Consider the following 15,508-nt stretch of genomic DNA (forward strand, 5'->3'; position numbering starts at 1 on the left):
CTGAATGAGCTGCAGTTGAATAAAAACTATGAAAGCTAAGAGAGAACCTAGCGAGATGCTGTGAACACTCATTTTAATTATTTTTTTAAATTTAGGACAACAATATGGATACAAAATCCATCCTAGAAGAACTTCTTCTCAAAAGGTCACAGCAAAAGAAGAAAATGTCACCAAATAACTACAAAGAGCGGCTTTTTGTTTTGACCAAAACAAACCTCTCCTACTATGAATATGACAAAATGGTGAGACCCTATTTATTCCATTGTTCTTATATTATTTGTTTTTCTTAAGTCTCCACAACGCACTTAGTTATAATGAAACAACATCAGGTTTCTTAACTTACACAGTAAAAATCCACTTGCACTCACTTATCACATTGTCTTTTCTTAGCCGAGGTATAATTAATTCAAGATAAAGATTTTTAAAACATTGGTTAACGTTACTAAGGCAAACTGTAACTGTAGAACAGTGGTTCTCAATCAAGGGTGATTTTGCCACACAGAGGACATTTGGCAGTGGCTGGGGACATTTTTGGTTGTCATAATTTCATATTTGGGGGGGCGGTGTGCTACTGGAGTCTGGTGGGTAGAGACCAAGGATGCTGTTAAACATCCTATAATGCACAGGACCGCCCCCACCACAAAGAATTGTCTAACCCCAAATAGTGCTGAAGAAAAGAAACACTGCCTTAACACGGTGCTGAAAATGAGAATATTTCTGTACAGTTGAGAATTTCTACAGCAGTAGGAATACTGAAATACACAAAATTAAAACCAAATGAAGATGCTTTGTGGAGTTAAATTTTGATTTTCCTGAGTAGATTAACCATATACCAGGTGATCTGAAATGTGTTTCAAGATTATTAAACAAAGTTATTAAGTGCTCCTTGATTTGCTTTCGGAGGAGTATATGAGTTAGTGCCCACATTCAAGAGATATATTCTGTTGTCTCTGGATTTTGACTATTATGGAATAATTGGGAGTGAGTCTCCCATGTCCATCCCATCTCCAATCTCCCTCCCAAGCATAACCTTAACTTCATGCTTTTCTTTGTGCACCACTGTGTGTCACATGAGACATGTTATATTTTGTTTTTTAATTCAGAAAAGAGGCAGCAGAAAAGGATCAATCGAGATTAAGAAGATCAGATGCGTGGAGAAAGTAAATGTTGAGGAGCAGACCCCTGCGGAGAGGCAGTACCCATTTCAGGTAAGGGCGGGGACCCATTCCATTGGATGGATGGCTCTTCTTGTAATATTTTCTGTTATGAACTCAATATACTTGAGATAAATAATGATGTTGCAAAGATTCACTAACACAATGACAAGGCTTGGAACATCCCCAGATGGGAGTTGGGCAGTTTGCTAAAATTCTATCTACCAATCTGTCTTTCCTAGAGGGAGAGCATGTAAGCAGCAATGGCCTGACTTGCCTCAGAGTCTGACAATCTCTTTCATCAAACATTACTGAGCATTTCTGATGTGCTGCAAGTACTAGGCACACTATAGGAAATAAAATGCCGTCCCTGTCCCCAAGGCATTCACAGATCATTATAATGCAGTGAGGGGGAGTGTTAAGATGAGGGTTGGCAGAGTAGCCCTGGTGCCCCAGGAAGTGGAAGCTTCACTCCTCACTCCAAGAGGTCGGAGAGATTTTCTATTGGAGGTGACATTCGGGTGGGAAGGACAAGTGGAGTTTAGCCCAGCAAAACAAAAGAAATAGCAGGTGTCAAGGCACTGATACGTGAAAGAGTATGGCACATTTGGAGAGCTCCAAGTAGCCTTCATGAATAAAGCCGCTCCGTGAGAGAGTGAAAGAGATGAACCTGGAGAGGTGGGCAAGGCCCATCATGAAAGGCTTCGCACAGCGCACGCACGGAGGAGTTTTCATTTTACCCTGAAGTATTTTAAACAATGGTATGCTACAGAGAGTGTGCCTGCAGTACCCTTTGGAAGTGGCTTGATTGAAGTCATGCCCTACTTTTATTATATCATGAATACTTATCTTTCTGATCTAAAGGCAGGCAGACTGACCTTCAGATAGCCAGACTACCAAGGGCTAGCATGAGGGAACTGTGGCCAAAAGTGAAATAAAATAAAATAATCCAGTTAATGAACAATCCATACTTTCCACTTTGAAAAGGGACATTACCCAACTGGAAGAAACCAAGGGAGTGTGTGCTCATGGAAGATGCTTCAGTTTCTTATCAGGCATAGAGTACGAAGAACACAGGCTTTGGAGCCCTACAGACTGCCTATATTTGTGTAACCACAAAGTATCAACCTCTCTCCGAGTTTATTTCTTCACTTGAAAAATGGGCATAATCATATATTTTTTGTAGCGTTGAAATAGGATTAAAATATTAAAGTAAGAAAGAGCCCAGAAACTAGTAGGTGTTTAATACATGTATTTATAAATGTTTAATAAATGTAATGTATTATTACATTAAAATGTAATAAATGTATTAACTAAATGTCTGTATTATTTACCCACAAAAGTGGGATAGAGAAGGATCTGGGGAAGACATTGCAATGTTCAAACATTTAAACAAGTGTTTTAAAGAGTAGAAAATGATTTATGCTAGGATTCCTGGGGTGGGACATGACCCAAGGGAATGAAGTATAGGGAGACATATTTTTACTCAATATAAGCATGAACTATATAATGATCAGAATATATGGAAATTGACAAGGATGGCATAGCAAAAGTAAAGGACATTCTATCCCTGAAGATATTTTTAAGAATAGAGCAAATAAACATTTTCCAACGGGCTGTAAAGAAAGTTATGCACTGCATAGGTGGATGGGCCAGAACACTCCTAAGACACCTGTAATGTCTAACATCTTATGCTCTCATAATTCTCCATGGTCTAGGGCATCTCTACTGACACCTCAATGTTCACTGCTGTCAGATGCATCATTGCTGTGGTTTTCCAAAGTGTAGAGGTGTCTGGGATGAAACAAATTGAGGGATGGAGGATAAAAATAACTAGACTTTTTCTCATTTAATTCCAGAGTGAATGCATATTATATAAGCAAACTCAACGTTTCTTTTGAATAACAGAAAATATGCAGTTGCGCCAGAGTGAACTATGATGCAATTATATCTAAATGCACCAAATCTTTTCCTTTCCAGATTGTCTATAAAGATGGGCTTCTCTATGTCTATGCATCAAACGAAAAGAGCCGAAGTCAGTGGTTGAAAGCATTACAAAAAGGTAATTTAAAAAGTCCTAAAAGGGAGTCATTGATTGAATTCTTTTGAGGCTTAGTGAAGGAAGGGACCCAAGCCCAGGAGAGAATCTACTGATTTTCCTACCAGCCTCAGAGAATGTGCCATGCTATCCTTATTTTGCATTCTCATTGTTACATAGAGGAAGCCTGGGGATCAGATACCCCTCTCCTCCCCGCCCTCCTCACCACTCTGCACAGAGCTGGCTATTGTGCCTTCCCAGCAGCATGGAGGAAGCAGGGCTGCCTGCTCTCCACCCACAGTGCTTGCCTTTGCCAGGGCAAAGTCTAGTCTCCTCAGGTCCTGTAGCTACTGTACTTTGGATGTGTACAGAATGTGGCATCTAATACGTACTAAGCACTTAACCATTTGCCAGTTACTGTGTTGAGTGCCTGCAAAATATTTTCTTGGGTAATCCTCTTGAGAACTCTACGGAAAGGGTAATATTGTTCTCCATTTTCCAGGTAAGTGAAGACATGGCCAATGTCACATACCTAATAATGGAGAACTCATAATTCAACTACCCAAACCCAGCTTTTTAACGAGTACGGTAAAATGCTGGGCAAAACTGGGGATTTAATGGAGCTTTTATTCAGTGATGCTTAGGCTGCCCTGGTAACAACTTTTGGTCGAAGAGAGAGAATTTGTGTTAATAATTTGGCACTATGATGTTTCTCCTTGCAATAATTTTATTTTAAATGTGGGTAATGGTGTGAGGACAATATTTAACTCAAATGGATGACTCTATCGGAATTTCAGATATTAAGCTCCCAGATGGGGAAAGATTTTATTTCATTTGAGCTTTAGATTAGGGCTCTTTCTTAGTACACCTCAAATTACACTACTTTAGACAATCACCTACTCCACTTCGATGCAAATACATCCTTTTTCACACATAAGGCTTAATTTTCCCTTTGCATGAAAGGAGTTAGCAACATTTTCTGTAAGATAGTCAAGTGGTCCAGTAAGGAAAGAAGCCTCCCTCCACCTCCACCAGCTTGGTGAAGTGAGAAAGTCATCCCTTTAGAGTCAGGCAAATCTGCATCCAAGTCCTGCCTCACGATAGCATCTAATAAAACCATCCAGCATCTCTGAGTCTCAGTTTCTTGGCCTGTAAAATGGGAGATCACATTTCTTTTCTCCTAGAATGATGATGAGCCGCAAATGAGTGAATCATAAATCTGTTAAAGTATCCTGCACACAGACATGAGTCACTGTGGTTATAGTGGGGCCTCCACGAGGAGCTCTAAGATGCTGCTTCCCATTCAGTCTACTTTGGGGGGATTTCCTGGGAGCAGCTCCTATGTAGACACCTCCTGTGTGCAGCTGTTGGTCATGCACTAGGGTCCTTTGTGGGCCCTTCTGGAACTGTATATGGTAGACAGGTTTGGGTGGGCCCTGGGTAGCTCATGTTAAGGCACATGGAACATGAAAGGAGAGCAGAGAGAGAAGGGGGAGTGAATCTCTTATCCTCTTATAAAACTGCAGAGAGACCCTATTACTAGGGCTGCCAGAAGCGATTTGTATCAGTTAGTAATGCTTTGGGATACAGGTGAAAAGACACCAAGTAGTTGCTGAAACAAATACATGGTTGTTCCTATCACAAATCCAGAGGTAAGCAAGTCCAGGGCTAGGGCAGCAGCTCAATGAAATCAGTAGGGCCCCTGGCTCCTCCTAGCTTTCTGCTCTTCCATCCTTAGAGGTTCTTGGAAAGGCTCTGAGCTTTCCCAGAAGCCCCTCTGCAACCTTCTGCTCATGTCTCATTGGCCAGAACTGTGTCTCACGGCCATCTCTATGTGCAAGGGAGGCTGGAAGACAGTATCTGGCTTTTCCAGCCTCTATGCTGGAATCCAAGGGAGAAGATGGTTGGGATCGGCTGTCAGGTTGAAGGTAACAAGAGAGAAGGAGGGTAGTATCAGCTGTCAGGTTGGCAAACCAACCTGCCACAAGAAAACAAAGAGGTTCCATCACTCAAATCCTCTCCCCTATGAAGTTTCACTGTGATATAATGACCTTCCCCCCTTTTGTGTCTATTATTTAGCTCAGGCATTATAAACTGAGATGGACTTTGGAGATACAGAATTCTCAAGAGGGTAACCTACACTTGGGAGGTTTGGGCTGATTCATCGGACACTTAAGGTGTGTCAGCTACCATGGTTCTGAATTCAGCTGAAAGGGGTTTGGCAGGGAAACTAACATCTGTGCATTGGAACATAGTAGAAAAAGCTTAGGGCTGAGTCTCAGATCCACTCTTTATTAGTTTTGTGAACTTGAGCAGGTTACACCACCCCTCGGCATCTCAGTTTACCTAACCCTGTAAGAGCCATGATAACAACTCCAAGGTTATTGAGTAGATTAAATGAGACGATATATGTGAGGGAAAAACATGTAAATTTAAAGTCCTATACACATATTAATTTATGACTTCCTGTTATTGTCATTATTAGATGGTAGCACTGTTGCAGTGTGGACTTTTGGACTTTGTTGGGAAAGAATTGGTTACCCAGGAAACTAAATCCATGTAGTAGGAAATAATAGGGATCTTGGCACACAGGAGCTTAGGGAGCAGGAAGGCAAGTAATGTGCTCAAGGAATCGTAATGACCGTTGTCAAGGTCAGAAACTAGTGTTTTGTAATCTTAACTCCTTTTGCTTTTTGTGATTTTGGTAATAACTTTCCTTTAATTCCCATTAATATACAGTAAAGTCTTTTTTTTAAAGATTTTATTTTTCCCCCAGTACACAGTTGTATATACATATATATATTTTTTTAGTTGTGGGTCCTTCTAGTTGCGGCATGTGGGACGCTGCCTCAGCATGGCCTAATGAGTGGTGCCATGTCCCGCCCAGGATTCGAACTGGCAAAACCCTGGGCCACCAAAGCAGAGCCCATGAACTTAACCACTCAGCCACGGGGCCAGCCCCCAGTAAGGTCTTTTTTTAATGACAGTGTTTTCAGGTAAGCTGAACTGAGTTAAACTAAGGGAATGATATAACTAAAACCCACCATTCATTGAACACCTACTCTGTGCCAAACACTGTGCTGGATGCTTTACATACATTTTCTCATATCCTTCCAACGACCCAGTAAAGTAGTTATTATTATCTAATAATAAAGTAATTATTATTATTAGATTTCCTTGAGTCAGAGTTGTAAAGGAGGAGCAGAATTCTCCTGGGATCAAGTTAGGGATCCTCAAGATGAAGATAAAATCAAGAAGTAAAGAATTGAAGCCGCACATAGAACTAGCCCTCCCTACCTAGAGATCCTTCTTGAACCACTCTACAAAGACCTTTTAGATTCCTCTGCTGTATGTTGAGAGAGGCTAGATTGTTGTCGACACAGTATTATATTCCAATATTGGAATTTCATTTCTTTGGCTTTCTTTGTCCTATTTCCACGGGCTTTTAAAATATGCACATATTCCTAGAAAAGTAGTCCCATAAACCATTCATTCCTTGGTATGCGTAAATGAGATCAGAGTCACGAAAGACAGAGAAGGGATGAGAAGTTGTTCTAGATCAAGGAAAACTAGATTAACTAAATGCCATAAGTGATTCTGGATTGAATCCTCCATCAGAAAAAAGTGAATGATTATAAAGGACGTTACTGGAACAAGTGAAAAAAATTGAATATGAAGTATGTATTAAGTAATAGTATTATATCAGTGTTAAATTTCCTGAATTTGATCATTGTATTATGGTTATATAAGGAAATGTCCTTGTTAACAGAAGTTACGTGCTGAAGTATTTATGGGTGACATTATTTAGGTCGTAATATCTGCAACTTACTCTCAAATGATTGAGTAAAATACAACAATGATAAAAAATTTAAAAATAATCATAATATGTATACACAGAGAGGGAAAGAGAAAGCAAATGAGACAAACGGTTAAAAATTGGTGAACCTGGGTAAACAGCATATGGACGTTCGTTGTACTATTCTTGCAACCTTTCTGTACATTTGAAATGTTTCAAAATATAAAGTGGAAGGAATGTATATTAGAACTTTTTTTCTTCTTGCTACGATCTGGTCCTACCCTCCAGCCTCTTTTGGCCACAAGAGAACACCATGTGCCATAACCCACTTCCTTCCTTTATCGATGTATTTCTAAAATTCTAACACCAAGCTGATCTGTACATGCATTTCCTACTAGTTTTTTTTAAGACTGATGTAAGTTATTGTGTTGTTCTCACGATACACGTAGTTAGACTTTTCTTTTTGGTTTTTTAACTTCTAAGTGAAAGACACATCCTTTGGGAACCATTTGCCCTCACTCTTGTTGCTGGCAAAATGAGGTTTTCATTGTTCTGTGATAACAGCTCTTACTGAATGTTTCTTCTCTTGGGCCAACGTTTACTCATGTCGTGTTTTCTTCCTGCCTGCTCCCCAGAGATAAGGGGCAACCCCCACCTGCTGATCAAGTACCATAGTGGGTTCTTCGTGGACGGGAAGTTCCTGTGCTGCCAACAGAGTTGCAAAGCGGCCCCAGGATGTACACTCTGGGAAGCATGTAATGTGACCTCTCTATTGGGCTGGACCCTGGGTGGATGGTGTCCCATTAGGCAAACCTGCCACATGCCAGAACAGCTTGCCAGGTCAGGAAAACAAGATGTGCCAGATTGGTTGGCATCATGAAAATCCAGACTCGAAGATGCTATCTGGCGAATGAAGTCTAAGTCTAGGGTCAATTGAGTCATATTCGTTAAAATAATAACAATATTAACATCTGCCATTCTTTCATTTCATGAGAAATATTTTTTAAATTGGAATCATGAATCAAGCAAGGAGCTGTTTGTTACCTCCAATAATTCTTCCTCGTTTAAGATAAACTCCAAATAGATAGAGTGCGGTGAACATATCATCATGGTTCGTAACCTAAAATTATAAACTCAAAAACCAACATCCTTTTAAAAAATCAAATGATAAAATTTAAGTAACACTTTTAATCACCATGTATACCAAAATGCTGGATGGCCAAGTTTTAAAAGATATATTTAAGGTGGCTTACCATTCTGTACATGTTTGTTGATTTCTTAATAACATCAGAGAAGGTAGTGAAGGATTTGCTTTTAAGTGCAACCAAATTCTATCCAGAGTTATAGTCCTAGGGAAATCTGCCTGAGACTTTATCCAGAGACAGAGAAGAGAGCCCACTGACTGGCTCTGAACAGATAATGGAGGGAAAGAATTGTATTGTTTTCTGCTTGCGCCCCATGGAGTCCCCTTCCTCCAGCAGGATCCCTACATGAGGCAGTCTTAGATAGTTTAGAAGTGTATCATTGTTTAACAACATGAAGTTGTCAATAAATAAAAAGGAGAATTTATTTTAGTAACAATTTTACCAACCTGGACAAAATATGCTTGGATTACAATGACTTTAAAGAACTGAATGAGATCAGCTGCATGATAATATCTCATGAACTTAGAACACGCAGGGACATGAAATATTGTTCAAATTCACTCCATAAAGTATTGACAACCGACAATTATGTTAACGTTACTAATGATAATTTTACAAAATCAATGAATAAATATTCATCGTGTTTTCCATCTCAAACTACACAATGACTATTTGTTAACCTTAACTGGATCGTATTGCTCTTTATACTCATAATTATAGTGATTTAATGAACTCTACAGAATTTACTATACGTAGATCTTCCCTCCACTGTGAGGAGCTGAGAAGTAATGTGTCCTTACAGCATTAATCATTCCCTCCAATTATTCTGTCTGTGGTCTGGCATCATTACCCAGCAGGCAAGATTCCAGCTCTGACCATGCCCTAACTCCCTGGGAAAAAGCAGGAAAAAGGCCAGAGAGAGCACTGCCTTAGGATTCTCTTCCTAGGCTCTGTCTGGATGGCACCTGCTATGTGCCCTGGGTGCCACAGGCTCTTTGCCAGCCTCTGAAGAAAACTACAGAATGTAAAGGTGTCATGGCTCACAAGCAGCTGTGATATTGTCTATCTTCCCAAGTGTAATTAACTCCCTTGGCCTCCTCTGCTGAGCTACAGGACACCCCAGGGGCGCAGCTGCTAGGAAGGAAACAGTTGAGTGTCTTTGTTTCCTTCTGTCTCCAAAATGCCCTGGACCACCCTCTTTCCAGGGTACATGGCCTACACGTAAGTTGACCGTGGCCACCCCACTTATAAAGCATATAACGGCTTCACACTCACAGCCTGGACATCTACCTACGTGTGTGGGTAGAAAGAGAAACCAACAATTATCATAAGAAGAGGGAAAAAAAGCATGGAATAGGTGTTCACTTATAAATCAGCTATTTATAAGCATCTTGTATGAGCCAGTCAAAGAGGAATCAGACATGGATTCTGAATCCTAGGGTCACAGGTACTACCCAACGAGATTAGCTATCTGTCACTCAAATACAAGTTGGAAATGTGGTATAAATTACCAGTTTATAAGATGTAGAGGAACTTGAATTTTTTATCCATTTTGACAGGATGTTGAAAATCAATGGTGGAGGCGTAGTGTTCGAGTTGGACATTATACAGGATAGTACCAGAATCACTCTAGATGCTGTGTTTAAATTCATTTAATCTGGAGTATTGCTCACGCAAACTAGCTCATTCTTTTGATTCCTAACTTTGGGTGCTTTGATTCGTTTTGTGTAAAGTTCCTTCTGACATTACTGGTTTTACTTTTCAGATGCTGATCTGCACATTGCAACCAATGAAGAGAAACACAGAGCTCCCACCTTCCCAGACAGAGTGGTAAGTCAACATTTAAATTTTTGTTCCTAGGCAGAAAGTATTAAGTAAAGCGAGAGTTGCCAGGTTCAAGAAAGCATGGGCTTCATTAAGACTGCTCAGCAAAGAGAGAAAAAACGTGAGCTATCACCAACAGCAATAGCACTATCAAATTATAAATTCAAATGTAGGACCATTTTACCATTTTATATTTTTTCTTTTAATAACTGGGCCTCTTTCTAACCTATAAGCATATAAGTGGTCACCAAAAAATGGGTGCCTATGGGAGAAGTCCGTAAGATGGCATCACACATAACAGGCAACTATTATTAGCTGTCATCCCTCCCCTGCCACCAGCATGGCCAAGACTGCGTCCTGTAAGTATCCTGGTGAAGGAATGGGGCTCCACAGGGCACAAACAGAAAACAACATAATTCTTCCCCTCCATTAGCCCTTCAAAACTATTCGGTGGGCTTTCTTCTCTGTCCCTGGATAGAATCTCAGGGAGGTTCCAGAGTTTTCCAGTCACTCTCAAATGACATAAATTTTCCCAGTTACTAGCAGTCATGAGAACAGCCTCTAAATTGTCCCAACCAATATTATAATCACACTACTGCAAACATCTTTCCAAGTTAGAGCTTTTCCCCTTCATCTAGCTCAAGTCTGCGGCAGAGGGCAGCCTGCTTTGGCGGAGAGGTCATGGAAAGGCTAAAAATTTCTGACCCTTTCAGGGTTGGGGCCCAGGAAGAGTGGGTCAAATGAAAAAGAGACAGTCATATATGGTTGGTCCCATCATGATTTGGTAGTGGTGGCTTCTGGGTAAGACGGTTTTCTGATTTTGATTCTTTGCTTTAGGGGAGACTTTCTTGGGGTTCCCCCCGGGGTGCAGATCCAAATGTAGTTTTACGACATAGGAAATGTCCTGACCTTTAGTTCTTAGCTTTCTAGCCCTCAATCTTTCTGCTGGGTCAATTTACCAACTTGGCCAGAGTTTCTTTCAAGATAGCTCCCAGCCAACCCTCTCCCAAGGGTGGAGCTGGCCTACAGGAAAACAAACAAAACCTTGACTGCTCTGGTTAGTAAAACCGTATGTGGCTCGCTCTCAAAGTACAGGCTGCTTCTCTCCTTTTGCTCTGCTTCCTTGGGGTCATAGCCATAGCCTCCTGCTTTTAGGCTTCTCAGGCAGGTGTCAGCCTCTTCAAATGCCAGGAGACACATCCAATGGCCTTCCAGTGGTTCTCTGGGAGCTCACCTGAAAGTAAGGGAGTGTCTCCACGCATCCATCGGCTCTATGGTGTCTTGGGTACTTATTTCCAGCTACATACACTCACACACACTTACTTTTATCTTTCTATCTAAGTAAAAACCACATAATTTTTGTGAACCAACATGAAAGGCAAAAGGAAATCCATTACTGTAGTAGGCTGAATTGTGCCCCCCAAATTTCATGTCTGCCTGGAACCTCAGAATGTGACCTTATTTGGAAATGGTCTCTGCAGACATAATTAGTTGAGAACTGAGATGTGATCATACTAGATTAGGATGGGCCATAAATCCAAAGACTGATGTCCTTTGAAGATGAGAGGATACAGAGAGATACACAGAGAAAAAGTCCATTTAAAAACCTAGGCAGAGACTGGAGTTACGTGGCCACAAGCCAAAGAATGCCTAGAACCACCAGAAGCTGGAAGAGCCAAGCAAAAATTCTCGCCTAGAGCTTTTAAAGGGAGCATGGTCATGCTGAAACCTTGATTTTGGACCTCTGGCCTCCAGAATTGTGAGGAAATAAATTTCTCTTATTTTAATCCACCCAATGTGTACTAATTTGTTATGGCAGCCCTAGGAGACTAATAGAATTATTAAGGTTTGGGGATTTTATTTTGATATCAGCAATATTGCTGTTTTGGTTTGAATATGTGCTTCAGTTCTGAAGCTTGAAAACTATGACCCTGTAAAACACCTAAGAGCAAAGTCCAGAATAAGCAAATCTATAGGGACAAAAGGTTGGTTGGTGGTTGCCTGGGGCCAGGATGGGAATGGAGATTGACTACAAATGGGCATGAGTGATCTTATAGGAGTGATAGAAACATGTTAAGACTGGATTGTGGGCAATCGCAACTTGATAAAACTTCTATTTCTAATAGTCACTGAATTCTACACAAAGAGAGATCTCTGCTTCCATCCTCACATCTTCCCTCTAATCTCTGACCTTCTTGTCTCCCTCTTCTAAGGGCTCTTGTGATTACATCTGCCCCACCTCAAGAATCCAGGATAATCTCCCCATCGCAAGATCCTTAACTTAATCACATCTGCAAAATCCCTCTTACCATGTAAGGTAACATATTCACAAGTTCCAGGAACTGGGACATGAGCATCTTTTGTGGGCGACACAGTATTTACCCTACTACAACTACAATATCTTTATTATTTTATCCTTTTAATGGGCATTTAAGTAGTTTCCAGTTTTTATCTAATTGAAATAATTCTGCTATGAACATTCTTTTACATGTCTTTTGATTTCATTGTTGGATATGTACATAGACTTTCTGGGTCACAGGGTATGTGCATGTCCAGCTTTAGCAGATTATGCAAACAGCTTTTCAATGTGATTATACCACTTCATACCCCATGCAGCAAAGTATGAGAGTTCCAGTTGCTCCAAATCTTTTTTCTTTTTTAATAAGGAAGATTGGCCATGAGCTAACATCTGTTGCTAATCTTCTTCTTTTTGCTTGAGGAAGATTGTCCCTGAGCTAACATCTGTGCCAATCTTCCCCTACTTTTTTGCATATGGGATACCGCCACAGCATGGGTTGATGAGCAGTGCGTAGGTCAGCGCCTGGGATCTGAACCCGCAAACCCTGGGCTGCTGAAGCGGAGCATACGAACTTAATCCCTTGCCACAGGGCCGGCCCTAGTAACTCCATATCTTTTCCAATACTTCGTATTTCCCTTTTTCTTTCTTTCTTTCTTTCTTTCTTTCTTTCTTTCTTTCTTTCTTTCTTTCTTTCTTTCTTTCTCTCTCTCTCTTCTTTCTTTCTTTCTTTCCTTTTCTTCCTTCCTTCCTTTCCTTCCTTCCTTCCTTTCTTCTTTCTTCCTTCCTTCCTTCCCTTTCTTCCTTCCTTCCTTCTTTCTTCCTTCCTTCCTTCCCTCCTTTCTTTCTTTTCTTCCTTCTTTCCTTCCTTCTTTTTCTTTTCTTTTTAATTTGAGAGCTGATATACTTTGGTTGTTAGTTCCCAGTACATGAATCTGTGCCTCACTGTGGTATATTAAAATCTCTTGTCCTCCAAAGCTGAAGATTCCTCGAGCAGTTCCTATTTTCAAAATGGATGAACCATCTTCAAGTACCACTCTAGCTCAGTATGACGGTGACTCAAAGAAAGACTATGGCTCCCAGTCAAACGTCAAGATGCGGTATATTCCGAAAGAAGACTTCCCTGACTGGTGGCAAGTCAGAAAACTGAAAAGGTAAGCCTCCTCTTTTAGTCTGGCTGTCCAGCATATAGAATAGACATTACCCCACTGCCTTGGACCTCAGCCTCAACACTGTCCACGCAGGCCTTAGCTGAGATAGGGCTCTCCTCTCAGAAAATTTTCAGTGCCAGAAGTCTAGGCAAACAGTGGCCCCACTGGGACTGAGCAGCTCAGACTTTCCATTTAGATTATCCTATCTCATGATCTAAGTACAGTTATGCACCGCATAATGACGTTTTGATCAACAATGGACCGCATGTACAATGGTGGTCTCGTAAGATTAGAACCATATAGCCTAGATGTGTAGTAGGATATACCATCTAGGTTTGTGTGACTATATTCTGTGATGTTTGCAAAATGGCAAGATCACCTAATGATGCATTTCTCAGAACGCGTCCCTGTCATTAAGTGACACATGACTGTAATGCTTGAGCATTTTGTTTCCTCCTCTTTCTCTCCCCCTTTCTCCCAAATAACCTCACATTCCAGAACTCTGAACCTTTAAAATATATCCTTTACTTGAAAAAACTTAAAGTGGGCTTACTTTTGTAATGTGCTTCGGACATCACTGGCCAAATGACAGGTAGCATTTCAAGCAAGACCATGGCTTGCTTTCTCAGGATGTACACCTTTGCCTCTCCTGACATGATTACTTTTCTCAGATTTTTTAAGCCAAAAGATGCTACCAAAAGCCAAAATTGAAAGTACCCTGAAGGCAGTACCTAAATTGTGTATGTCTCTGGGATCTGGCACCAAGTTGGCTCCACACTTGGTGCTCAAAATATATTGAATTGAACTGCAATATGACAATAGAGAAAGGGTCAGGTGACTACCCTTCCTTATTTGCTGCCTTATCCTTCCAACTCATCATGTTGTTCACTGTCTGACATCTTCTCACCCAGTTATTAGCATCTCTACAGGGTACCAACGTCTGACTTTCCCCACAATGGATGCAGAGCATCTCTCTGACTCACCGTGTATCTCTTTTCTTTGTTTGCTCCCCTGTCCTTCTATTCTTTCCATCCTCATCCTTTTTACCTAAAGCAAATGCCTCACTGTACTAATGATACAGCCACAGGGCCATACGGAACTTGAAAGGATATAAGTGAATTCTTGCAGTTGTTTTCAGTATAACAAGTCATGATGCCTTTCGATCTAAAGTGGAGCTAGAATCTAAATATATTCATCTATATCTGGTGCCTGAGGGGAGGAGTTACATTTATTTGCCTGAAACCCAGTGTTCTTGTGGAAGGACACAATCAATAAGCCCAGAACCAAGAAGAGTGGATGTCACGTCAACTTTGTGCCAGGTCCCCTCCCTGCCGGAAGCCCCAGGGATTCCCTGAGGGAGGTGTACAGTGAGACTGACCAACCGGTTTTCAAATAAGAGGTCAGCACTATTGATTCACATGGGGTTCCTGAAGAGCTGCCAACTCATGGATTACCAGATCCTATCTTTATTTAAAATGTTGATATTTTGTTCATCGTGGATTTTTTGTATTAATGTTTATTTTTTAAAATATTCCACTAAAACACTACTTACCTCAATTACTGAGTTTTTTGACACGCCCTTCAATTTTGCACCCAACATTTAGTCCAGACCCTAGGTTGTTCCCTAGAACTTCAGAAAGCTAGTTATCTGAACAAAAGATTGATTAATCACTTCTTAGCATGGCAGCGTTACATGTGTGAGTGAATTATGATAATTGCTAAAAGGGCTTGAACTTTAAAAACGCAGCCATGTTTCTCAGCTCACATAACTAGATAATATTTTTTATCAACTTTCTGTCATTTGTGCTATCTTCGCCTGAGCTGCCTTTTAATCTTTGTTTTTTTTTTCTGAGTAGCAAAATAATCCATGCTCCCATTAAAGCATCGCAGAATATTCAGTGTACATTCCTCTAAAATATTTGCTATGTGCATGCCACCTGATACATAGAATTAAAAATCAGCTTCTCGCCACACAGTCTTCTCTGCCGCTTGTTCTCTTCACTGAACATCTTGAACATCTTTCCCATTTGAATACATCACAATATACTTAATTTTAAAAAATTAATTGTGGCAAAACATAATATAAACTTTACCATCTTAGTCA

At 40.6% G+C, this 15,508-nt stretch overlaps 1 protein-coding gene across 4 annotated transcripts in view; it reads left to right on the forward strand.

Annotated features, from left to right (window-relative positions):
* The window catches only part of BMX (BMX non-receptor tyrosine kinase), a 56,817-nt gene that overhangs the window by 13,258 nt on the left and 28,051 nt on the right, over positions 1 to 15,508 (forward strand). For all 4 annotated transcript variants that reach the window (XM_070502492.1, XM_014857657.3, XM_014857655.3 and 1 more), the window contains 6 exons: positions 96 to 242; positions 1,104 to 1,208; positions 3,135 to 3,216; positions 7,624 to 7,743; positions 9,899 to 9,963; positions 13,232 to 13,407. In XM_070502492.1, coding sequence (XP_070358593.1) covers positions 96 to 242; positions 1,104 to 1,208; positions 3,135 to 3,216; positions 7,624 to 7,743; positions 9,899 to 9,963; positions 13,232 to 13,407 — 695 coding nt within the window. The remainder of the gene's footprint in view (positions 1 to 95; positions 243 to 1,103; positions 1,209 to 3,134; positions 3,217 to 7,623; positions 7,744 to 9,898; positions 9,964 to 13,231; positions 13,408 to 15,508) is intronic.

The sequence above is a fragment of the Equus asinus genome, chromosome X (genome assembly GCF_041296235.1).
Source record: "Equus asinus isolate D_3611 breed Donkey chromosome X, EquAss-T2T_v2, whole genome shotgun sequence".
NCBI lineage: Eukaryota > Metazoa > Chordata > Mammalia > Perissodactyla > Equidae > Equus > Equus asinus.